A 24,027-nucleotide genomic window follows, 5' to 3' on the forward strand; every position below is an offset into this window, starting at 1 on the left:
AAATGACAGGAGCAAAATCTTGACGACAACGAATACATATTCTCCGAGGGTATGATTTCTTCATCTACCTTCTCATTGCTGTCTTTTCTCATAGTAGATCACCAAGTGGAACAATCCATTGTCAAGGAGAAAAGCTTGGTAGGCGCGGGCGGGCCCTGGAGCGTAAATGCACCAGCCAGCGCTTAAAGATTGCAATCCTACGGAGAATCTCTCATATATACCCCATGGAAGCCACTTTTGTCTGCATATTACCCCAAGTTTTGACTTCGCCCCATTCGATATCGTGGTAGCGCATGCTAGACGTCAGTTCTAGCACATCTCTCCACCATACCCACCATGCGCCGCACCAGATCGTCCATCCTTCTCTTCATATACAAAACCTCGCTTGTACTTGGTCAAATCGATAACCGCGTCTGCTACGATACATCCAACAACATCGCCAAAGGCCACCGCCCCTGCATTTCCCCAACCACGCAAGAGATCTCGCACTGCTGCTCCACAACCGATACATGCATTGGCGACACGCTATGCCTCAGCCAATTCGCGACCCTCTACGTTGGCAGCTGCACCATCAAAGACTGGAAGTACGGCGCCAATGGGAAGGGTATCTGTCCGAAATATTGCAATGGCGAGGGCTACGACATAGCAGTGTGTAAACTGTACGACGGATGGGAATTTTGCTGCGGCGTGTTGGATGGTGGCGCCGAGAATTGCTGTAGAAACACTAGATTTCTGATTGCGGGGAATGTGACGAGCGATTATATCATTCAGAGGCCGTGGGAGCTCAATCAGACAACGCCTGCTGATACATCGCCTTCTTCCTCGCTTTGCCCTGCTGTTCCTGAGAGCAACAATAAGAAGATCAACTATAAGACAGATATGTCGAAAATCGGCATCGCCGCTGGACTTGGTGTACCTCTGCTTATCGCGCTTGGCTTATTGTTCTGGGAGAATAGGAAGAGGCGGATTGCGGAAGCGAGATTGGTCGTGCCACCTCAAAGTCCAGTGGGTGGAGGACTTTTGCAGTACGGAACGCCTACCGAGGCTAAGCCTGGTGTACAATTCCCAGCTGTGCAGAGCTATGAAGTGGATGGGCTGAATCATCGGAGAAATGAGCTGTCTTCTGAACGGCCAATGTATGAGTTGGGACATGAGGGAAGAGCTCAGACATGATACTCAGGTGTAAGAGAAGTGTATGGGGTGGAGATTGAGAGATGAGTCTAAAAGAAAACCAAGAAGTGTTTAGAGTGATCGCAAGATATCAACGCATTAACCACCTCCTCGCTCGGAACTATTTATCTACACGGCCGAATCTTGCTTAGCGAACTGCCTAGCAAGCGCCTCAATGCTATCCACGATCCTCTTGAACTCGTCCTTCTGTTCACCTGCAAGCTCCCCTCCCTCCATCGCAGCATCATCATCCTGGTTACTCCACTGAATCTCAAATGTGTTCAAGTCGACCTTTGTGTCCAGGCCATATACATCCTTGCTGGGGTGTGATGGGAATCCACGAAGGGCGGAGATTAGGCTCATGAGTTCGCGGACGTCGTCTCTGTAAGAGGGGGAGATATGTTAGTGGCTGTACTGGACCAGTGGGAGAGGATGGAAGGGCAAAGCTTACTGAGGTACATCGCCCTTCTTCTCTGAGGACTTGGCGCTGCCGTTGTAGTTGGACATGCGGATGCTAGCTGAGCGGTTGGGCTCGCCGATGACTTCGATCATGTGTGTTGGTGCGCCTAAACGTGCTTTTTTAGCACGGGTGTCCTTTTTCCCATCATTACGGAATACAACATACCAGAGAAGGGCTTGCTGAGGAGGATTTGGAACTCGCCAGATGGTGGGGGTGCTACGGCGCGAGGCATGTTGTGTTTGCGTGAAGTTGGTAACTTGCGTTGTAGAGAGGTATGTGTGGTTGAACAGTGAGGTTTGCAAACTCGTTGGTATGAAGCTGAAGATTGTTATGAAGTTTGTTTGCGCGGGGTAAAGTAGTCTTGTTTATGGTAGTGCGCTCGAAATTATAACTATGCCATCATAGTACAGTAAGTAGAAGTGCAAGGTACCCACCCCCACTTGGGATTTGTTCTTGATGTCATGATGAACCACGTCTGCAGATGTGGGGTCGCGATTTAGTTTTCTTTCTTTTCTCAGATCTTCCATTAGATTTACGATAAAGAGTCACAGAGAAGTAGTTTAGCATTTACTTCACGGGTCGTTGGTGTTACGATCGTTTAGGTTGTGTGTTGTCGCGTTGGCTGAACGCGTTACCACGGGGTATGACATCATACATCTTCCTGCACTCCCAACTGCCTTCCTCCGCCTCAACCAAATGCGTATCTACCAGCTTGGAATAACCACCATGTACATTTATCTCATGTCGCCATGCGCCCTCGTATCCTACTTTTGTCCCCCCTGCTTCAGGCCCCTGCAACTGATGCCCTCTGCCCCCCTAGCATGTCGTAATCTGCCCTCTGCATCTCATGCCGTATATCGCTCTGCAACTCATAACTCTTCATTCTCCCTTCCATTTCTGATATTGTTGGTGCTGCCCATATATCCATTCTGTCGCATCCGTACTTCTCCACTAGTCCTGTTGGCGATGATAGCGGACTACTAACAACCTCTGGATGGTGTTGTTGCGTGTCGTGTATTTGCGAACGCTTCTTGCGTATGAAAGCTGCAATTCCAGATACGAGGATGAGCACGGATAGGCCGATGCCGACGGAGAAACCGATGACGGTTTTGTCGCCTAGCACGGGTTTATTCCGCGATGCTGAGGATTGTAAGACAGTGCTCAATGGTGACGTTGAGGGGATGGATGGTGTAGATGCATCCGTTTGGGTAATCATTATCGTAGTGGTGCTTCTGATCGCATTTGAACGGTATGGCGTGGTTTTTGAAAGCAGTTCAAGTGTGTGAGAGGTAGTAGAGAAGATGGTAGACGTACGGTCTGCGGAGCTTGTCTCTGAGGCCTTTGATGAATCAGTTCCAGTAGCCGAAGGTAGAAATTTGGATGCCGAAACCCTGGTTGTGGAGAGGATCGTGGCCACTGCTGGGGTGTCGGCGTCGGGATTCTTTGCTTCTTAGCACTTTTCCAAAAGTCAAACAGACGCCCGTGTGCTATGCTCTTGACAAAGGAAATACAACTGAAATTGAAATGTAGTAGCGACGGAAGGAAGCTTTCTTGGCACTAGAGAGGTCAGCATATGACGGGAGAGGGTGAGCCGAGAGCACGCATTAGCTACATGCGTGAGTGGCTTTATATATTTGTGGATGTCCATCAAGCTTTACGTTCAGCCCCAGGCCTTGCCAAAGGTCTAGGGTTGAATTACCTGTAAACGGTAGACTTGTCCTCCACTACGACGTCGCTGTCCAAGTCGAGAGTGTCGATGAGATCTACAGCGGGCGGTTATCAGAGACCGCTAACAAGACCGGGCAGTGAATTAACAAAGAGAATTGGCCGAGTTGATACTGTTTTTGGTTTGGTTTCGTTGCGCCATGCTTGAGCTGGGACCCCTTCTAATAGTGTTTCGTCCAAGTCGAGCAATCCCTTTCGCACTATTACCTACGCCACATAGCACTCCCGCTCGCACATTGTAGCAAATAAAGTTGCGTGTCCATTGATATGCAAATTGACTTTCTTTGTCATAGAAGCTCGTCCCGTATTGCCTCGGTCGTTCTATTCCCGCACTCGAAACCCACCTTCCTAGATTTAAAAACACTACGATTCTCTGGAAGATTCATAGCAAGGAGCCTATGTCTTAAAACCAAATCAGCAAGCTCTTTCGGAAGATTCCTACCCACAGCCCAATACACAATAAGCTTGTACTTGGTGTAACGTCTATCCCTGCGTGGCGGGACACCCTGTGTACCGGGACGCTTTTTCATCCGGACCTTCGGCGTTGGGCCAGCGCCACTGTATTGAGTCAAGCTCAACGCTCATCCATTCTGCAGCTGCAGCCCTCCTGGCACGTCAGCCTCCGACGAAGGAGAGCGTAGTTTTAGACGCGCTGTAGGCCGATCTATCGCTGCAATTAATCGACCTCCTCCAAATACCCCCCTGTTAACGCGCGACGACCCGTCTTTAGTAACTTCTTAGAAGCTTAGAAAGGAAGCTTAGGTCTTAAAGATTAGAATCGCTGTCTCGAAAGATTAATTTAAGCTATAGAATATGCCTTCTAGCAGTGTTCCGCGCGGACAGCAAGATGGCGAAAACGTGTCTGCACGGACATAGCACTATCGCTGTACTTGGCGTGTAGTAGCCTGCAGTAGCGTGCTTAGATGTCTCTGTATCGTAACTTACTGTAGTTACTGAAATGCATGCTTACTTAGGCTCAGCCCCCCCAAAACCGCCTTGGAGCAAGTCACTGCCATGCGCCTAGATTCGCTGCGCCTTATGCGCGCATGAAGGTTGCGGCTAAGCACAGCTGAACTCTCACAGCGATGCCGTCTTACATGCTCGTCAACTGCCTGCTCGCAGCCTACTTCATATTTGTGCGCAACAGAGATGTTCCCTGCTGCCCTGCAACGCTTACCTCTGCCCGTCTGTGCCACGCACCGCGACCGAGTCTGCTAGCATTCCAGACAGAACATGCCGGAACACAATGCGCCTTCTTAAGAGTCTCCCAGCAGGCGGCGGCTTCGAGCTGACGTCTTTCGGCGACGACCTCGCTCCTCCGTACGCCATCCTCTCGCACACCTGGACGGACGGCCAAGAAGTTACATACAATGAGCTGTTGGCGGGAACAGGCGCAGACAAGCGCGGCTATGCTAAGATCCGCTTCTGCGGCGAGCGAGCTGCAGCAGACGGCCTCGAGTACTTCTGGGTGGACACCTGCTGCATCGACAAGTCTAAGAGCGACGAGCTGAGCACAGCGATTAACTCTATGTTTCGCTGGTACCAGCGCGCAGTTAAGTGCTATGTATACCTGACAGACGTCCTAGTGCCAGATGAGGTCACTAACGCCGAAGCCTTCCGCATATCGTGGCAGCAAGCTTTTCAGTGCAGTCGGTGGTTTACAAGAGGCTGGACGCTGCAAGAGCTACTCGCGCCAGCTAGCGTCGAGTTCTTCTCCCAGGACCGCAAGCGGCTAGGCAACAGGATCTCACTGGAGCAGGAGATACACAGCATTACTGGCATATCTATCGATGCGCTAAGAGGCCAAAGGCTTACCGAGTTCAGCATTGAGGAGCGGATGAGCTGGGCGGCGAAACGCACAACGACGGTAAAAGAGGATAGAGTGTACTGTTTGCTCGGCATCTTTGGGGTCTTCCTGCCGCTCATATATGGTGAGGGAGAAGAGTATGCGGCGCTGCGTCTCAAGGACGAGATTCAGAAGCGGCAGCAAGGACGGGAGAATGTAGATGTGCAAGACCTGTCCGGTGTGTATTGAGCTTGGCTCGAATAGCATCGCACTGCACGGACCGCACTTAGCTAATAACCTGTAGTCTCGGTGTCTCTACCTTTCCCACGAAACGAGCTCTTCGTCGGACGAGACAGCGAACTCCAGTCGATCGAACGAGCCCTCCTTTCACCTAATACCCACCGACGGATAACTATATATGGACTAGGAGGATGTGGAAAATCAGCGCTTTCTCTTGAGTTTGCGTATCGCGCACTTGCGGGACACGCTAAACGCTTAGTTTTCTGGGTGCCAGCTATGAGTCAAGAGAGTTTCAAGCTTGCCTATCGCGAGATTGGAGTCCGTCTTCGTATACCAGGGATCAGCGATGACAACGCGGACGTTAAGCGACTTGTTAAGGAGACATTAAGCTTAGCAAACGTAGGCGATTGGCTAATGATCGTCGACAACGCCGATGACTCTCAGGTCTTGGTAGGAGTGGACAATGAAAGCCATGAGTCAGCTCGATTAATCGACTATATTCCGCACAGCAACAAAGGCGCAATTCTTTTTACCACTCGCAGTAGGAAGGCGGCTACGGACTTGACCCAGAGTGATATCCTCGAGCTAAACGACATAGGCAACGCTGAGGCTAGGCAGCTGCTTGCGCGGCGAACGACGAGACAAGCATTGCTGAACGATGAGGCGGCGGTTGACGTATTGCTGGAGACATTTGCAGGCCTGCCGCTTGCTATCGTGCAGGCAGCCGCTTTTATGAACCAAAACGATACATCAGTCTCCGAGTACGTATCGCTACTCCAGCATGCTGGCACGAAAGCCGAGCTCTTTAGCGAGCACTTTGAAGATCCTAGCAGATACCACAGTATGGATAGCACGATTGCAAAGACATGGCACATCTCTTTTGAGCAAATTCGGAGACAAGACCCTCTTGCAGTAGAGTACCTCTCGTTCATTGCATGCATTGATCGTATTAACATTCCTCAGTCGCTGTTGCTGCCGGGAGGATCTGTTGTGCAGCAGACGAAAGCACTTGGAACGCTGACAGGATACGCATTTATCGCAGAGCGCCAGCAGACTGTGCCAGGATCCAGCAAAGAGAGGCTTTTTGATATGCACCGACTAGTGCACATGGCGTTGATCTGGTGGCTAGAGGGCCATGGTGAGCGGGCGGACTGGGCAGGCACAGCAGCAGCCCGAGCCGAAGAACTAGTGCCGTACGGCGGGCATGAAGGAAAAGAAGTATGGGGCGCGTACCTCCCACATGTAACGTACGTGGCTGGACTCGTTGACGTTGTAGATGGCGCAGTGAGTGCTTCACTCCTAGAACGCCTGGGCCGGTGTCAGGAGAGTCTAGGGCAATATCCATCAGCAGAGACGTCGCACCGAAAAGCATCGTCCTTGGGGAAGGAGGTGCTTGGGCGTGAGCATCCAGACACGCTGACGAGCATGAGTAACTTGGCGGGAGTGCTGGGTCGCCAAGGCAAGTACAAGGAGGCGGAAGTGATGAACAGGCAGATGCTGGCGCTGTCTGAGACGGTGCTTGGGCGTGAGCATCCAGACACGCTGACGAGCATGAGTAACTTGGCGGGAGTGCTGGATCGCCAAGGCAAGTACGAGGAGGCGGAAGCGATGAACAGGCAGACGCTAGCGCTGTCTGAGACGGTGCTTGGGCGTGAGCATCCAGAGACACTGACGAGCATGAGTAACTTAGCGCTCGTGCTGGGTCGCCAAGGCAAGTACGAGGAGGCGGAAGCGATGAACAGGCAGACGCTGGCGCTAAAAGAGACAGTGCTTGGGCGTGAGCATCCTTCCACGCTGACGAGCATGAGTAACTTGGCGGGAGTGCTGGATCGCCAAGGCAAGTACGAGGAGGCGGAAGCGATGAACAGGCAGACGCTAGCGCTGAAAGAGACGGTGCTTGGGCGTGAGCATCCTTTCGCGCTGACGAGAATGAGTAACTTAGCGGGAATGCTGGGTCGCCAAGGCAAGTACGAGGAGGCAGAAGCAATGAACAGGCAGATGCTGGCGCTAAAAGAGACAGTGCTTGGGCGTGAGCATCCAGACACGCTGACGAGCATGAGTAACTTGGCGGGAGTGCTGGATCGCCAAGGCAAGTACGAGGAGGCGGAAGCGATGAACAGGCAGACGCTGGCGCTGTCTGAGACGGTGCTTGGGCGTGAGCATCCAGAGACACTGACGAGCATGAGTAACTTAGCGCTCGTGCTGGGTCGCCAAGGCAAGTACAAGGAGGCGGAAGCGATGAACAGGCAGACGCTGGCGCTGAAAGAGACGGTGCTTGGGCGTGAGCATCCAGACACGCTGACTAGTGTCTACTGCCTTGCACACCTTCTTGCCGAACAGCATCGTGTAGAGGAGTCTTTGCGTCTGTATCAGAGGGCATCCACCGGATACGACACCGTCCTTGGAAACGACCATCCTATTACCCTGGCCTGTCACCAACATTACGCTAACCTATGCGCATCGCAAGAGCAGCAGTAGCTTGCCTGTTCTCCTAGCACGCTACATAGCGGTGCAGCAACATCTTCAAAGAAAGCATCAAAATTATCACGCGGGCCAGCAAAGATTTGCATTAGGAGCACAAAGCAATAAAGAGTGTGTAGGGGCTATGTGCTTTCTTACAACATTAATATCTAGTTACCAGCAATATGGACACCCAAATAACCCCTACTAGGTATCCAGTCTGCTTCGTCGTTCTTGAGCGTTGCTATAAATTTAGCGGCGCAGCTTAATCGCTTTTTGATTCTTACTACACCTAGTAAGCACTTGAGCTACTAATCACTAGCCTTCCTCATAATGATGTCGTGTATCTCGTGTTCTGAGATCCTGCAACGGATCCGTTAGCCGTCTGTCTAAGATAGGCAAAGCATGCTTTTCAGTACAATAACATACACAGATATATGAGCACGCTACTACAAGCTACTGCATGCCAAGAGTGACGCTAGCTCTGTGCCTGTGCACATGAGTTTTAGCGATCTTGCTGTCCGCGCGGAGAAACTGCCGGAAGATATATTTTCTATATTAAATTAACCTTCAGAGCCTAGGAACTTAATCTTAAAGATCTAAGCTTCCTTCCTAAGCTTCTAAGCAGTTAGTAGAGATAGGTTGTTACGCGTGGACAGGGGGGTATTTAGAGGAGGTTAATTAATAGCAGTAATAGATCGGCCTACAGCGCGTCTAACACTACGCTCTCCTTTATCGGAGGCTGACGTGCTAGGAGAACTGCAGCTGCAGGATGGATGCGCATTAAGCCTGACTCAATACAGTGGCGCTGGCCCGACACCAAAGGTCCGGATAAGAAAGCGTCGCGGCACACGGGGTGTCCCGCTACGCAGGGATAGACGTTATATGTGCTTTTGTAAAAGGTCCAGGGCGACAGCAGTGTTTTTGCGTATACATCCGTGGCTTAAATGCGCACGTGATCCAGAAATATGCTGACACTTACACCATTTCCCCAAACCATCATAGTTGAGCCAATTTCCATATGTCTGAACAAATTTGTACAGGCGATAAGTGACAGGCCTCCACACTGGAACATCAACCCGCCAATATTCATCAACCCAGCAGTCATTGAATAGAACACGATCTTCATTCTGGCAGCCACTGGATACAAAACTATACTGATAGCTTCTCATGGTACGACTGAAAGATTCCAAATTCTGTTCCAAGAAGAAGTCCAACTGCTGATTGGCGTTCTGAAGTTCTTCACCATGGAGGAATTCACTGCCATGGAGCCAAGGAATCTTGACAACAATGCAAAGATCAATAGCAGGAAACATTCCATTTTCAGCAGCAGCAAGATGTTGTAAGATTTCCATCATGCGTGCGAAAAACATTGTGCGATGAAAGGACTGCCGCTCATCTGGGTACTCATTCCAAGGCAACAGAATATCACTCAGCTTACGGCTGAGGTAAAAGGCACAATCCTTGGCGTTCGCAACTGGATGGTGTTTGAGTAGTGTAAAGAACTCGTCCCGTGATATTTCTAACATGAGTTCATCGGTAGGCGAAAAAAGAGCAGCAGAAAGAGTATGATACTTACCGGTGGAGAACAAGTTATGTGTAGAATATGGGACTCGGGGGTCCGTTAGAAGGTCTTCAAGCGTTGGTGTTTTCGGAGCAAAGTAGATGTAAAGTTTTATGGGCACCTGCCAGATGTAAAGGCCAAGAGCTTGAAAGACGGTCGATTTGACGGCTTCCTGCATAATCTGTGGTGTGTCTGACATGATGAAAGACAATAGGATCTTCACGCGGCTAGCGTGCGCACCTACGTGAAGGATGATCAAATCCTTTAGTTTCAGCTCTGGTGATTTCGGAGTGTGGATAAGTGCCGTCACAGAACAGTGAGAAAATGTTGTCTTTGCGGGAGTGTGAGAACGGCGCGGGGACCACAGACGAACAACGAATTCTTTCTTGTGCACGCGAAGTTTTCATCTCCTCCATAATACCACGGTACTGGACTTAGCATACTGACTGAAGAACCATGGATTACATGATTTTGACGATAGCAACTTTTGCCTCATACTGACTGACAGCGGGGTATTCAGGCTTAGTTAGCGTCAGTTGCGAAGTGGGCCCCTGCGAAACCACGACTGCTTTCCTGTCCGTATCAAGTACCAGCCTGGGATCTCCAAAGGCTTTGAGAAAATTCCATAAATTGCGACGTTTTAGCTCGCTGTTATGCATTTAGGTAGGGATGGACTGCGATAGAGAAATGGCTAGCTGGTTGCTTCAGCAACGCCGGAACGGCGCACTATTGCACCCTCCCAGCGCGAATGGCAGCTTCTTCTTGTTGACCACAAATTTTTTTCTTTCATCCTTACAAAATTTGATCCTCGGCTTCTATCATCATGAGCATACCGGTGTTGCTTTCCCCCATACAATTTACATATCCGGCGACGCGCGACCGGGCACGCGTTGGCGCAAACAACAACCTGGATGCTGAAAGACCACGGAGTCAGACTACCACAGATGAAGAGGAAGAGACACGAGAAGATTCAGAGTCTGATGATGACAGCGAAATGGAAGGCTGGATCGCAGAACAAAAACGTCAAATGGAAGCCTGGTATTTCAATGAGGCAGAGACTTACCCAATGGATTATGACATCCGATCACGGGTCCGCGAAGACATTAAACAACTATCAGAGGATTTTTGGCCTGTAAAACTTGAGGCTACACTTTCGTTCTGGGAGAAAGCTAGCATACACGCGGAGCCGTTTCTCATCCACGTTATGGACGAGAAATACGCGAAAGAGCCACTCGCAATTGATATTCTCCAGGAAGACGATCGCGCACTCGCAACAGCGGTGCAGACTGCTTGTCGCAAGACTGGCTTTGTACTGTTATTAGGACACCTGGAACTCAAAAGACATGGCGCAGTTTACGACATAGATGATCTTGGATCGAAGGCCACAGCCAGCGGCCTCCGGTATTACAATGAAGAAGATCTGCGTTCGCGACACTATATTGAGGAGCTCTTGGAAGAATCATGGCAGCTAACCCGAGTATATGATACCGACGGACATGTGGTTACTGGACAGATCAAGATCAACAAGGACAACATCGTCGAAGAAACACCATGGGGAGGATTCTACAACCCCAACAAACTGGTGTACCCAGCTGGGTACGATGAATATTATGGCGATCTGGTGACGCATTACTATGACGCTGCGGTAAGCAACCTGGCAAGACTAGTAATTCCTTCACTAATGACGATGAAGGTCATGATCATAGTACCACGTGCCAATCTTCTGGATTTCCTGGACGTCGACCCGGGTTGGGCTGATATCGAAGCAGATTCAAAACAGGCGAACCTCTACACCAGTATCCACTATTTTATCACCAAGATGCGAAAATCTCCCGATCCAACATATCGCATTAGCTTCGTCTCAAGCTGTATGAAGATCATCGACTATAACAAAAAGATGTCTCTCAGAGACCGTATACCCAGCTGGTTTTGCCCTGCTCTTTTAGTAGGCGCCATACACATGCAGGATGCTCGTCTGTGCAAGCGGATAGTGGATGCTTTCGGTCCGCAACTCAAAGTGCGGAGCTGGGAGCCATTCGAATATTGGATTAGCGATGCCACTCTATTCTGGGATCTATTGAACCCAAGGAGGCCTATCCAGACAATCAAGGATCTCAATGCCTTCGTCGATGAACTACGGTGTGTCTGCTTATGGGACCCAGTTTCAGCCTTTCATTTTGACGCGTCCGAGACTGGACAGACTTTGGAAGACTTGGAAGACTTCATGCGTGAGCGGGCAGCTACTCGAGCTACCACGGGCACGATCTTTCGAGGGAAAAAGAGGGGGGCTGAAGAGTCTGCAGATGACTCGCGCTTAGCCAAAAGGACGAATAGATACTGAGCGCATGACTTAAGCGAAATAAGCAATATCACCATCACTCTCGTTTCCCATTCCTTACAGTGCTACACGAAAAGAACGCTCAAAGGGATTCTGTGTGCACGCGCCCGCAAGCCTCAACACACGACACCCACTGTGGCGCTCCCGCACACAGCCACTTTTAGTGGTGATACAGCGCGAGGCTTCCATCGAGACATTCTTTTCGATCGGCGACCTACGGCACAATTTTCAGATGAAACTCTGCTTCCACCAATGGCAAATGCCCTCTCTGCGGCTGATGTGGAGACCGACAGGTGCAGTTGCACTGCGGGAACTCCGCCAGACTAATTCCTGAAGGAGTGTGGCTCTGCACCGTTGCATGCGACGGTGCATCTCCGCCCCGGGAGCGTCGCACATTGGGTGGGTTGGTCGCCGAGGCTTGACAGCGATGATATATTTTGGACGCCTTATCTTCGAGGCGCAATATATACATGGGGCGGGCAGTCGTCATAGCCAGGATGGGATCTCAATGTTCTTCTTCATATCATACGCGCTCATAGCCTAGGATTCCCGTCGCGTAAATCCCCTCGAACAGTACTTCGAGGAGAGAGCTGCTGCGAAATCGCATGCCACCTACGCAATGTCCTCCACCCCATTATCAACGCACTACGATAGAGAAGACAAGACCCCCGCATCAACCTTGCAGGTGAATCGCGACGCTGAGGGCTTGCAAGTCGATTACGATGGCTTGTATCCAGACCCCATGAAGAAACATCACCCCGACGATAAATATGTCTCGCAACACAACGATGCAGGCTTGATGCCCATGGAGCGGGCTGATCCGGAGCCACTGCCTACAAAAAACAAACGAGAGAGGATATGTGGGCTCAAAAGGCGCACTTTCTTCATTGTGATGATTGTGGCTATGCTGGTGGTAATAGTTGCTGCTGTTGGTGGAGGGGTAGGTGGATATCAGGCCAGTAAAAGTACAACTACAACTACAACTCCAACTCCAACTCCAACTTCAAGTTCAACTCCAACTCCGACCAGGTATGTTCAGTAGTGGCAGCTCCATACAATGACATCAAATATTGAGTGTACGTTCAGCGAGGACCAAGGAGAAAGCGCCGAAGATCCGGCAGCCACAACAACAGCCGTCACATCTGGCACAACAGGTATCGCCGAGCGTCCATGCATGTAAGTTCTTTCCTGGCACCACGATCTCACATTTTTCAAGTGTCACTAACGAACTGCAGCCCTGCATACGTCCAACCTCAATCAAGGCCCCAAGCCACCCCACGCAACGTCGCGGACCCCTACGTTGCCACAGGTGCTACCTTCAACATAACATGTCGACGAGTCCCTCCGGTAGATGCGCCATTAGAAAATTTCAAGGTCTTCACAATATACACCTTCAAAGAGTGTATGGATAAGTGTGCGGGATATATACACTGTAAAGGGGTGGTGTACGGCGCCAATTTGACGGACATGGTACTTGATGGCAAGCCAGGGGGAAACTGCTTGCTCAAGAATGCGACTTGGGATGCCAGTAGGCCTCCAGGCAAATTCTGGATGGCTAGCGCCGTTAAAGTATGAGAGATACTACATACAAAGTCGGACAACATATTCAGCTCGAAATTAAACGCGCCGATCGATTCTCTGCACTCTAGATTCTGCATACACCAGCGATACCGGTCCACCAATTAAATCACCAATCAGCTGCAACATAGCACTCTTTCTAGTGTCTTCTCGCTTCATCGGCTAGGTTCGCCAATCTCCACATCTTAGGTTCTTCGTTCAGATTTGTACCTGGAAGCACCAGCTCTGAAATGATGGGCTTCGATTGTTCCGTGCTCAATTCTTCGAGCGACTCAAATTCGCTATCTGGGTCGTCATGCGAAACGTGTCGTCCGACTGCGTTACGGACATCAACGCTGAGTCGGTCCTTCATGACAGCAAGCATGAGACTAGCGATGTACGCATTCTTCGACTGGTCGTGCAGACCCTTGAAGCATAAGATCAGAGCAGAGAGCAGAAATTCGCTTGTGTCGGTCGGAACGCTACTTGGGTATTGCTCAAGCTGTTCGATGGAAGTGAGGATCGCGTTGGCGAGATGGGCCAGGAATATGATGAGCATGGCGTCGTAGGCTTCGAAACTGTGGCGGAGATAGTATATGCGTAGGATACTTTCAAGTTCAATCATTGATTGCGCGATGATAGCCTGAGCGTTGTTGCGTTGGTAGGGCGTCAGAGAGTCCGAGCTGCCATCTGTGGCGGATACCTGCGTTTTGAACAGCGTCATAAACATGCTGTGATATTGTAACGGTGTGAGGAGAGGAGGAGGACTGCGTTGCATTGTGTAGCTATGGAGGAACTGCAGCTATATAGGTGTGTGCGATGAGAAAGTGTGGTAGCGATGGCCGTACCCAACTCTCACCCAAGTCGGTCTTGGCAAGTCCCAAACCGTTACACTCCCCCCCAGCTGCCGTGATCAACAAAGCTGACTAGTGCCAGTGCCATAGCTCGGTTGGTTCTGGTGTGTTTACATGAGTAGTAAGAAGCTGGCGAACATTTTCAAGCCCTAGCTGTCTCACAAACTCGGCGTGTTTCTGCCTTACGAGGGACTTTGTGAGTCCATCTGCAGGCATCTCTGCTGTAGGGCACCACTCTACACAGAGCCTTCCTTCCTGTACCTCTTGTCTTACCCACATTTGATGGGTGTCTACATGTCTTAGCTTCGTGTGAAGCCGTTCGTCTTCTTTCTTAACGATCCCGACCGTCTGCTCGTTGTCGCAGTAGATCGTTGGTTGAATCTCCGGGTCGAACTTGATATGCTGGAAGACCTAGGTCCACCATTCCATCTCTCCTCCGGTTGCTGATAGAGCTATCAGCTCAGCCTCAGTTGTTGACTTCGTAACGGATCTCTGGCTATCAACTACTGAGGCTAACGTTGTTTTAAAGCAGCCCTTCTTTCGACGGCTCTTGAACTCTTTCGCTGCTGCTGCTTTGAATTCCTGTCCAAAAGGGTGCTTCTCTAGGTCTTTCCATCTCTTTGGCGGAGGCGGAAGCTCATCCCTGTGTAGCCGTGATTTCTGTGGCTCTGTTTGCTGGAGTGCTTTGGCGAACGCAACAAAGTACGTGCCGAGCGTCTTCCTCTGTCTTTTTCCCGTCAGAACGTTAGACTCACTAACCTGACCGCTAGTCTCCTCACGTCTTGGAGCGTTGTTCGTTCGTCGATCTGGTGCCTCTGCTTCGACTGGCATCTGCTCCCAGCCTCGCGGCATCTCGACTGTTTCCAGCTCGTCTCTCTCGACTGCTTCCGGCTCGTCTCTCTCAACTGCTTCCGGTTCGTCTCTCTCGACTGCTTCCGGTTCGTCTTTCTCGACTGCTTCCGGTTCGGGCTCGGGCTCGGGCTCAGGCCGAGTCGTCGGTCCTAGAGTGCTCTCAGGTGTTGACAACGCGTGAGACGTATCTTTGGCTTGCTCTGTTCGAGCGGCTTGCTCGGGCCAGCTTAGGCCACTCCAGTCTTCCTGCGCTGACTGCAGGAGCAATTCGATCTCCTGGTCGGTTTCCTCTACTGGTTCTGGAACGTCTAGTGTCGTCACCACCTCTCTCAGAATCTGTCGATCTGGGTAAACAGGCTCAGTCCCATCACTAGACATAAAGGCGACGTCTCTCGTCCTAAGGACTCGTCCTAATGCTGGCATCCATCTCGTGAGCAGCGGTGGAGCTGACAGTCCTGTAGCTGCTGCAGTCTGCAGCACCGCATTAACGTGTGGCTTATTGCGCGCTGGCTGTCCATCGTCTATACTAATCATGGACGAGCTCTGGACCTCAGCCTGCGGCTTTGTCTTCTTCTTAAGCCCCCGCTCTGTTGCTCTTAGTGCATTGGCCATCGAATTCGACGTAGGACTGTCTCTAAGCTCTGTGAACTTATCCTGAATTGCCTTGTCTGGCTTCCAGCCCTTTGTCCGAACTGACTGGTTAACGTACGGGCAGTTATCGAACTTGTGGTTTTCCCCATCAAGACACCTTGGTATCCATGGTCCTGAGCGTGTACGAGCTCCTTGGCTGTTGCCACTACTTGCTACCTCGAGAGTAGCAAAGGTTCCAAGTCCTGACGCGATTGGCCGTGTACGTCGGTAGTACGATCTGAACTCCGCGATCAAATCCGCGATCAGCGGAAATTCTTCATCTTTCTGTTCCTTCTTAATAAGGTCCTGTAGCTGAGTAGCTGCCCAGCTATCGTCCAGGCCTCTAATCGACAGGATAAACTCTTCCTGCGCTCTGTTGCCAGTCGTCTCTGGCATCTTGGCCTCCGTGAGGAGTCGGGTGATCGTCACCCACTCGTCAAACCATGTATCTAAGTTTGCGGTCTTTGGTCTCGTGCAGACTGCTGTGTACCGAGCTCTAAGTTGGTGGTTCCTCTCTCCAATCGATGGACAGAGGTGCTTCTTTAGCGTTCTCAGCTGGCTATAGGCGTCTGCGCAATCGAGGATTAGGTCTAGGTGTTTGACGTCAATTGTCTGCACGATCTCTAGGCTTAGGTTTCGGAGAGCCTTCTCCTTCGTGAGCCACCTAGCCTCGTCGCGATCGAATCGTCTAGCCCATGAGTTGTACGTGGCGAGCTCTGTCGCTGTCAAGTCTGGGATGTCGATCTGCTCGTCTGTAAGAGGATTTCGAAATCTCCTTACTTCGAGCTCTTTAGGTCTCTCGTCTTCTAGCATCTTCAGCCTCTCTGGCGAAAGATCTGGGTTAACGTACTCCCACAGACCATTCCGGTCTGCGGATATCTTCCTCGTGAACAGCCATTTCGACCAATCGTCTGGCTTTCGGAGGGTAACTGACGCTCTCGTCACCTGCATTTCGTGCTCTTGAGTTGCCATAACTACCTAGCTAAATATGCTCCTAGTGTTGAGTGTCGTCGTATCGACAGCTTGTCTGTTAGCTGTATATCGGGTGAACGCAGCGATTTAATTAAAGGCTTCCGGGCTCATAACTGTAACGGTGTGAGGAGAGGAGGAGGACTGCGTTGCATTGTGTAGCTATGGAGGAACTGCAGCTATATAGGTGTGTGCGATGAGAAAGTGTGGTAGCGATGGCCGTACCCAACTCTCACCCAAGTCGGTCTTGGCAAGTCCCAAACCGTTACAGATATTCGCAACTGCACGCTAGTCAGTTGGGATAATACACAACACTTGAGGTGGCGACTTACTGTAAAATCAAATGAGATGGGTGAAATATCGACCGAGGTTGGAGTGCGACGGGCAATGCCTCATACCAGGCTTCCATTTTGGCTTGGATGTGTAGGGCCGCTCCCCATGGCATTTTCTTATTTGTTGCTGAACGGCCAAAACACATTATTCCAATCTCGTTCTGGATGACGCGCAGTTCACACAGTGCTTTCATGCCGTAGCCGAAGCCCATCGGAAAGGCGTGTTGGTCAGAATCGTAGCTAAGCGTTATCTCGCTATACCAATCCGGACTTTCGTCGACATCGGGAAGCGCAGAGGCTGGAATATCCAATAGACATGGTGGTTTGAAGTAGTAGTAGCCTTGCAAGCTGCGAAGAAATAAGCGTCAGTAGCGAAACAATTGTAGTAGAGCCCACACTTACGATAACCATGAAGCAAGAGCCCACGCGGTGAAAGCCTTTGCGTGCTCAAACTTATTGTCAGCTGTCCAAGGAGCGACAAAGAGACCCATCTTCTGTGCCATACTCAGCGCTTTGAGAGTGTATGCGAAACCGGGTTTGTCATGGCCGAAGTCGTTCATCGTGGCGTTGATGAGACAGCCAGCTTGGATCGTAGTGAGCGTTGGCTCCCTGTCCTCCAGTTCCCATAGCCTCTTCGCTTCAGCCAGGAAGCGATACGCCAAACTGTCCGGGTCCCAAAATCTGGTACGATTTGCAAATATTCGAGAACTGGCCTATATTGTATTAGTAGACTCTCGTACGATACTTCAAGTCATACTCACTCACACATGCTTTTGCCAGGATAGCGTTCATCAAAAGAGGCGAGCAAAACTCCGAACCTTTCGACACCATGTCCTCCAGAAAGTAAACTTTGTGAAAGAAGAGATGTTTGGGATACTGATGAACTAAATATCCATCTAAGAGGAGTCCTAGAAGGTGATCGTTGGAACACACATTGGTCCAACTTGAAATGCGCGCGACATCTAGCGAAGATTCGATTGTCTTGGCTGCGAGAATAGGCTTCGCATAATTGCTTTGCCGAAGAACAGAGGGGTGTTCAGGACTACGATTTCCTTGACTGTATGCATCTATCGCTTCATATATCCGTGATTGAAAGTATATGCTTTCGCGGAGCCTTGGTGGTATGCTATCGATGTATGGAAAGTGGAAGCGCGAGGAAGCCTCAGGTACGTTCGACAGCTCCATAATCAGACTGCCCTCTTGAACAATCTGGACAATGGCCTCTGCGTTAGCCCCTGTTCGTATTCGATTGAAGATATCGGCGGCATCTTTCCCAGGCATGTTTTGCAACATGTCAAAAAGTTCTTCTTGTGCCGTTCGTTTGTCTTTGAGTTGTTGGTATTTACGCTTGAATTGACGTGACTCGGTCTCGCTATGTCGGCATTCGGAATCTCGTACGACGCATGCAGTACATTTTGGCTTAACGTTATCGCACTGGTCAAGATCAGAAGGAGAGCAACACCAGTTTAGGGAAAGAGGTACTTGCTTTTGACTTGCGAATTCGGCAAGCGTCACATGCATTTACTCGGGCAGGCTTATGTTTTTCTGTCGTCTCTCTACGTATTCCCCCAGCTGGAGCGGGCAAAAGTGAGCGCAATGGTGGGGGAGGTGATCGTCCGTGTTCTTGCTCCATGCCTCGTCGAAGCAATGACGTCTGCCGTATAATCTCAGCCTTGGGGAGTGCTGATTTCTAGTCAGTGTATGACGCCTCATGAGGGTGTACAGATCGTTTATATAACAAATCCACGAGGGTAGGTCTGTAGTATGCGGCAGCTGTGAAGCAGGCTCGAACAGGAATTCCGTAACGAGGAATCGTGGCGGCAGCTCGGGAATACCATTCCGTAAGCCAATCAGTAACATTCGCGAGATCTCGATCCCCAGCAGTTTTCACGTGCCTACGTACTAGCGTAATCTGGGATGTACTTTGGTCAAAAGATTCAACATCCTGACATCTCACTTCACAAATTATTTCCCTTCATATTTCACTGAATAGCCCTGTTCTTCCATGTCTTTCCACCACTATTCATGGTGTTTGTTCAATACAATTAGCGACCACCCAGCTTTCATAGTAGCCTGTTTAGATCATCAGCCGCAGTTCAAGATCTCAGATGGTGCCTAGACCGCGCAGGAAATCGCCCGATCCGCCTTGCGGCCCTCGCCACGCCATGCCGATTTCTTTGTAGATGCCGCTGATGCCGATGGCCAGAACCGATGTGTAGTGGGGACTTTTACGACCGGAAAGTGCCCGAACAAATTGTAGTATCAAATTCAAGGTTCACGTATAAAATACAAGCTGACAAGAAGTGGGACTCAGATATATATAGTTCTGTTGCGCTTGGGTATTGGCCAACACTGCCAAATACTGCCAGAAAAGCGTGGGGGCACAGCGCAATCGTCCCAGGTTTCCTCCGCGGCATGTCACCATCCCCACACAATACATGACACCAAGCCTGATTCTAGCCGATTTTCTGCGGAAGAGACTTTCGATGCGTCCGCCACAAGCTCTATGCTTTCAATGAAGGCCACCTGCTCAGCTTAGTCTAGCGCTCTGTTTTTTGTACACGAGCATGTTTTCCAAAAGAGTGAGACCTCGCCGCACCATCATGGCACAAACGTATGCGTTTGGTACCGAACAATCCTTGAGGACGGTGATGATCACCAAGGGAACTTGTCCAATTCGTTTCCGCGATATTACATCTCACATGTGTATCAAGTCCTTGGGTTCTGTGTTTTCGTGGTAGAATTGTCACTGGCTGTTCACCCCAATCAGAGCCCTTCCGGGAATACCTAATTCCCGTCCGGTGGTTCGATATCGCTATGATCAAGCTGGCTACTGGCCACGAACATGGAGACTGATTTCGGGTGGTCCGAAAGGACTCGGACTGGAACTTCTAGCTAGCCCTCTAGTTCAGACGACGGGATCAATTCTGTTGACCCCCAAAATACGAGAAACGTAATAGCGCGCCAACCTTCGTGGCAACAGCACTATGCTCCTTAACTACGTGAATGTTACTGTGCCTAGGGCACAGTTTTCAAGTTAATTATGCCGTAGAAATGACTGTTAAGTATTTGTATATGCTGTATTTAAATACATAACATAGTTATCCATAGCAGCGCATACTAAAGCGATTTAGCATGGACTTGAGTCACAGGTGTCTAAAAGAACTTTTGCAGCCGAGTTGACTAAATGCAAGCCCACGAGCATTCTTTGAGGTATATACGTCGCCACTGTCTTTTATATCAACAAATCTACACGAACAGCGAAGGTTGGCGTCAATGACAGAACGTTGCCATGGAGTATCACTAGCGCTGACCGTCGTTCGATCGGCGCGCTACCTATGTACAATCATACCGACGCCATCAAGGCCCGATGAGTTTAGTCACCAACTTCGCAACTAAAAAGACTACGTCTGTCGGATCGTGAGTATCGGTAGAGACATTGGCTGCTGGACACTTCGGCCCGACTTCGGCCCACCTTGCGCAGAGCTTAGGTATACCTTCGTAGCAGCTATGTTCGTAATCAATCACCATCACCGAACAGAATGCATTCCTAGTTATCGTTATTTCCTTTCAGCACTAGTGCTATAGACCTTCCAACAACGTCCAAGCAAATACGTTCCCCCGTTTTTACTCCGGCATCAAGCGACATGCCGAGCTCTGCAAGAAGTCTGAAAACATTGATTGCTACCCAGGACATTTGCGCAGACAGTGTACTTCGATCAGACAGTTTACCAGTCTTTTGCCGCATTGCTCTGATAGTATCGCCAATATTTCCCGATCTATTCGTATGCCGCCTGCGGTAGAGAGCGACCGCGAGTCGAGAAGGGTAGCTCAAGCGACGGGAGAAGAGCAAAGTTGGAGGTAAAGAAACGATTAGCATCACTGAGAGCCACTGCGCGCCATGAGCGACTCAAGCTTTGAGGCGATCAAGCTCTATTTCTAGACTCAAGGCGCGAATGAAGTGGAGATGCCAAAAGCTCGAGATCGAAGTGGTGGGGGGCTCCCAGGGATATTACCGCCGTCAAAAGATGTTATCCCCGGCAAACCCCCGCCAACGCGCCGTGCCGCCAAAACTTTGTTCGAAACCGCCACCATCTGCTACTCGCGCCTCTACTTCTATGTTGTCTTACCAATGAGGGCGTTCTAGACCACAAGGCCTACTTTTTGTGCTTTTTTCTCGACACTTCTCGATACAGGAACACGATGTCACAACCTCAGTGTGCCAGCGCTGCGCATCCCATACAGCAAAGATCATCACGCCGGTCGCGCTATCGCACAGCCTCTAACCTCGCCGACTCATCGTAGTAGCAAACGTTCCGATTTGACGATGAGACTCACTCCCTGGCTTCTTGCCCTAGCATATCGGGCTATGCATCCTGGTAGCTGAGAACGTTGAAATGATGGATGGCCTTAATCTCCACACTGGACCGCAGCAATTCACCGACAGATCAAACGCTCATAATGTCGCGACTTGCCGTGCGCGCGTCTACTGGATCATCTTCTCCAAGTTCCAACTGAAGGAGTACCATCTGTACCGTCCAATATGCTTGGGACGATGCTTCCGATTGCATGCTTGCTCTTTCTCAGCGCGTTACCGGTCCACGCTGCTTTCTCGGACTTCTATTTTGCAGGCAACAACGGAAGTTCAAGCGAAAGGAGAACGTGTCCCGGCTCCTCTTTTGCCTGTGAACCTCCCAATGTTTGTGCCTACGACGACCGCTTAACAAAATGGTATTGCTGCGACGCAGGTGCTGCCGATGCAGTCTGCTGGGGACCCAATGTCGCCTGTGATGGGGGAGATAGACGTACACCCTCTGGTAGTCAACAGGTCTGCTCGTCTGGATCGAATGCTTTCTGTTGTTTGAAGTCGAGGTGAGCAGCTTAGGTCCATGTTGAATTGACATTGTTATGAATACGGCTAACCTCGACAAGTGAGATCTGTACAGAGAGAGCAAACCAGGTCAATATTTGCTGGAGCACTCTCAAGGATCCAGTCGCCCTTCTCAATGCGACGGTAGTGAACGAAACAGCGCAATCGCTCATATCCGCCCGCCCGTCTGCCGCTAAATATCCCATTAGCTTATCGGATCTACAAGCATTGTCCTCGACCACGGCGACTCCCTCCTCCGCAACTCCAAGTCCTTCCGGGAACCCTCCCTCCTCTTCCGTTGCGCCGCCCGTGTCAGCCGCAGCAACCGCTTCCTCTCCTTCCTCGCCCACATCTACAGCCCAGAACAATGGCGGTTCAGGTCTCTCAAGTGGCGCAATAGGCGGCATCGTTGGTGGAGTTATTGGCGGGCTGGCATTAGTTGGTATTGCTGGACTTCTGCTATGGCGGAGAAAGCGAAACAGCAAGAGCAACCCATATGAGCCGGCTAATGCGCACTCTCCAACACCATACTCAGCAAACCATGCGGTGGAGATGGACGCGAATCAGACCTACTTAAACGCGCCGGCAACGGAGAAATATGGACAGGAAGTTGGACCCATGGTTGAAGTACCTGCGGATCGGGCTCCAGCTGAATTAGGTCCAAGACAATAATACAACGACTAGTATGAAAGGGATGAATTGGAGCTCGTGATGTTGACGGAATAAGTGAACTATACCTCTTTCTCAAATTCTTGTTAGTGCAATAATAGGCTTTTGATCATTTACCTTGCAACTCTCTGCGAATCTCACTGCACTCTCCTCGCAAAACACACGCTCTGTCGAATAAGAATTTGTAAGGGGCTAGACCCCAGCGGCTGTATCGATGACGATACACAGATGACTGATCAAGAGATGCCTTGTAACAGAGTGGATTTGACAAAGAGCTACAAAAGGATGCTAGCTGTACATAAATACAGGAGCGGACCGAAGATGGGCCGAAGTAGAATTAGATGGATGATGACAGAAACCTATAGATGTATCTCGAAGGAATCGCATGACGACAGCTACGCACACAGCGTAGCGCATGTAATAGGCTCAGCCTGTTACAGAATTGCGCCCACATGTATACACATACAACCTCTGTCACTCTACCCGGCCACTTGCCCAATGTACCCGACGACGAATTGCGATTATAAACTTTGTCTGACGTCCAGCGTCGTGCGGCGCTAAGGAGCTACCTATTCCACCTTGGACTAAGCTTACATTCATGATTACAATTAGGCTGGGGTTACTTGCCACTTTCATTACCAACTGTCTGGTTATTAAACAATTGTGTTCTAGAAGCAGATACATGATTTCAATTACTTGTGTTTCTTCAATTTACTTCTGATCGTGTCGTTTCTCACAGTATTTGAGTACTCTGTGCCACAGACTCCGCAACAATCAATCGGATCGGCATGATTGATTCCTATCTAGGTTAAAGGCTGCCTAATGAAGTAATTCTTTAACCTATATAGGAATCAATCATGTCAATCGATTGATTGTTGCGGAGTCTGCTGTGCCAGAGCAGCCGGGAGAATAATTGTGTTGCGGGCATTGGTAGTCTCTAGAGAAGGCCAGGATATACAGGGAAACTATCTGTATTCCATTTGACCGCCGCTAGAAGCGAAATACAGTGAGAAGGATGTGTGTGCAAGGTCTGCTTGATGAGATTTTCAAGAGTGATATGTAACTCAAAATCATTGGCAGCAATGAACGAGGAGAGGACATTGATATTCTACAAATACAATCCATTCGAAATGTAAGCTACTTCACGTTTCCCCTCTCGATTATCGTGGCAGCCACGTGCCCGTGATATCAGTCCTTCGATATCCAGCACAGACACCAGATGCCACTCAACAAGTCGATAAGCAAAGAAGCAAAATTGACGAAAGACAGCCAATGCAACAAGCTACTAACAAAGACCTCGGGAAGTAATTCTCCCAACCACAGCAAAGACATCCAGAAGCAACAAGAGCAACCAATGATGCCATACAAACAAGGCGCTAGTCCACATACGGTGGCGCTTGGCCCTGAACCCCATTGGTCGAGAAAGCCACAGCAACGCTCAGCCGGCACGCAAGTTCCGAGCAGATTATCCAGATGTCTTGGATGCTCAAAAAAGGACAAAAACACATCAGAAAGTGCGTATACATCAAGCTTTCTCCCCCTTCTTATTCC

The 24,027-nt window shown here is 50.1% G+C and overlaps 12 protein-coding genes across 12 annotated transcripts; 4 read left to right on the forward strand and 8 right to left on the reverse strand.

Moving 5' to 3' along the window:
• Positions 1-336: 336 nt before the first annotated feature.
• On the forward strand, positions 337-1,173 carry PtrM4_119330 (uncharacterized protein; the record flags this gene model as incomplete). Its single annotated transcript, XM_001935243.1, has 1 exon — positions 337-1,173. The coding sequence occupies one exon, from the start codon at positions 337-339 to the stop codon at positions 1,171-1,173; it is 837 nt and encodes a 278-aa protein (XP_001935278.1).
• A 126-nt stretch (positions 1,174-1,299) lies between these two features.
• PtrM4_119340 (uncharacterized protein) lies at positions 1,300-1,862 on the reverse strand (the record flags this gene model as incomplete). The annotated part of the gene is made up of 3 exons (XM_001935244.2): positions 1,300-1,552; positions 1,622-1,736; positions 1,796-1,862. The coding sequence occupies 3 exons, from the start codon at positions 1,860-1,862 to the stop codon at positions 1,300-1,302; spliced, it is 435 nt and encodes a 144-aa protein (XP_001935279.1).
• Positions 1,863-2,414: 552 nt separating this feature from the next.
• Positions 2,415-2,846, reverse strand: PtrM4_119350 (uncharacterized protein; the record flags this gene model as incomplete). The annotated part of the gene is made up of 1 exon (XM_001935245.2): positions 2,415-2,846. The coding sequence occupies one exon, from the start codon at positions 2,844-2,846 to the stop codon at positions 2,415-2,417; it is 432 nt and encodes a 143-aa protein (XP_001935280.2).
• Positions 2,847-4,601: 1,755 nt separating this feature from the next.
• On the forward strand, positions 4,602-7,859 carry PtrM4_119360 (HET multi-domain protein; the record flags this gene model as incomplete). Its single annotated transcript, XM_001935246.2, has 2 exons — positions 4,602-5,379; positions 5,446-7,859. 2 exons carry the CDS (start codon positions 4,602-4,604, stop codon positions 7,857-7,859), a joined length of 3,192 nt encoding a protein of 1,063 aa, XP_001935281.2.
• Positions 7,860-8,966: 1,107 nt separating this feature from the next.
• PtrM4_119370 (uncharacterized protein) lies at positions 8,967-9,604 on the reverse strand (the record flags this gene model as incomplete). The annotated part of the gene is made up of 3 exons (XM_066108362.1): positions 8,967-8,971; positions 9,019-9,363; positions 9,421-9,604. The coding sequence occupies 3 exons, from the start codon at positions 9,602-9,604 to the stop codon at positions 8,967-8,969; spliced, it is 534 nt and encodes a 177-aa protein (XP_065961547.1).
• A 624-nt stretch (positions 9,605-10,228) lies between these two features.
• Positions 10,229-11,746, forward strand: PtrM4_119380 (uncharacterized protein; the record flags this gene model as incomplete). The annotated part of the gene is made up of 2 exons (XM_066108363.1): positions 10,229-11,050; positions 11,099-11,746. The coding sequence occupies 2 exons, from the start codon at positions 10,229-10,231 to the stop codon at positions 11,744-11,746; spliced, it is 1,470 nt and encodes a 489-aa protein (XP_065961548.1).
• Positions 11,747-12,800: 1,054 nt separating this feature from the next.
• On the forward strand, positions 12,801-13,318 carry PtrM4_119390 (uncharacterized protein; the record flags this gene model as incomplete). Its single annotated transcript, XM_066108364.1, has 3 exons — positions 12,801-12,919; positions 12,979-13,145; positions 13,182-13,318. The coding sequence occupies 3 exons, from the start codon at positions 12,801-12,803 to the stop codon at positions 13,316-13,318; spliced, it is 423 nt and encodes a 140-aa protein (XP_065961549.1).
• Positions 13,319-13,460: 142 nt separating this feature from the next.
• PtrM4_119400 (uncharacterized protein) lies at positions 13,461-14,078 on the reverse strand (the record flags this gene model as incomplete). Its single annotated transcript, XM_066108365.1, has 1 exon — positions 13,461-14,078. The coding sequence occupies one exon, from the start codon at positions 14,076-14,078 to the stop codon at positions 13,461-13,463; it is 618 nt and encodes a 205-aa protein (XP_065961550.1).
• A 487-nt stretch (positions 14,079-14,565) lies between these two features.
• On the reverse strand, positions 14,566-16,608 carry PtrM4_119410 (Trypan-PARP domain containing protein; the record flags this gene model as incomplete). The annotated part of the gene is made up of 1 exon (XM_066108366.1): positions 14,566-16,608. One exon carries the CDS (start codon positions 16,606-16,608, stop codon positions 14,566-14,568), a length of 2,043 nt encoding a protein of 680 aa, XP_065961551.1.
• A 262-nt stretch (positions 16,609-16,870) lies between these two features.
• PtrM4_119420 (uncharacterized protein) lies at positions 16,871-17,497 on the reverse strand (the record flags this gene model as incomplete). The annotated part of the gene is made up of 3 exons (XM_001935250.2): positions 16,871-16,886; positions 16,938-17,285; positions 17,340-17,497. The coding sequence occupies 3 exons, from the start codon at positions 17,495-17,497 to the stop codon at positions 16,871-16,873; spliced, it is 522 nt and encodes a 173-aa protein (XP_001935285.2).
• Positions 17,498-17,576: 79 nt separating this feature from the next.
• On the reverse strand, positions 17,577-18,230 carry PtrM4_119430 (uncharacterized protein; the record flags this gene model as incomplete). Its single annotated transcript, XM_066108367.1, has 2 exons — positions 17,577-17,650; positions 17,699-18,230. 2 exons carry the CDS (start codon positions 18,228-18,230, stop codon positions 17,577-17,579), a joined length of 606 nt encoding a protein of 201 aa, XP_065961552.1.
• A 3,588-nt stretch (positions 18,231-21,818) lies between these two features.
• PtrM4_119440 (Amelogenin domain containing protein) lies at positions 21,819-22,214 on the reverse strand (the record flags this gene model as incomplete). The annotated part of the gene is made up of 1 exon (XM_066108368.1): positions 21,819-22,214. One exon carries the CDS (start codon positions 22,212-22,214, stop codon positions 21,819-21,821), a length of 396 nt encoding a protein of 131 aa, XP_065961553.1.
• Between the last annotated feature and the right edge of the window lie 1,813 nt (positions 22,215-24,027).

Source organism: Pyrenophora tritici-repentis, chromosome 6 (assembly GCF_003171515.1).
Source record: "Pyrenophora tritici-repentis strain M4 chromosome 6, whole genome shotgun sequence".
In the NCBI taxonomy this organism is placed as follows: domain Eukaryota; kingdom Fungi; phylum Ascomycota; class Dothideomycetes; order Pleosporales; family Pleosporaceae; genus Pyrenophora; species Pyrenophora tritici-repentis.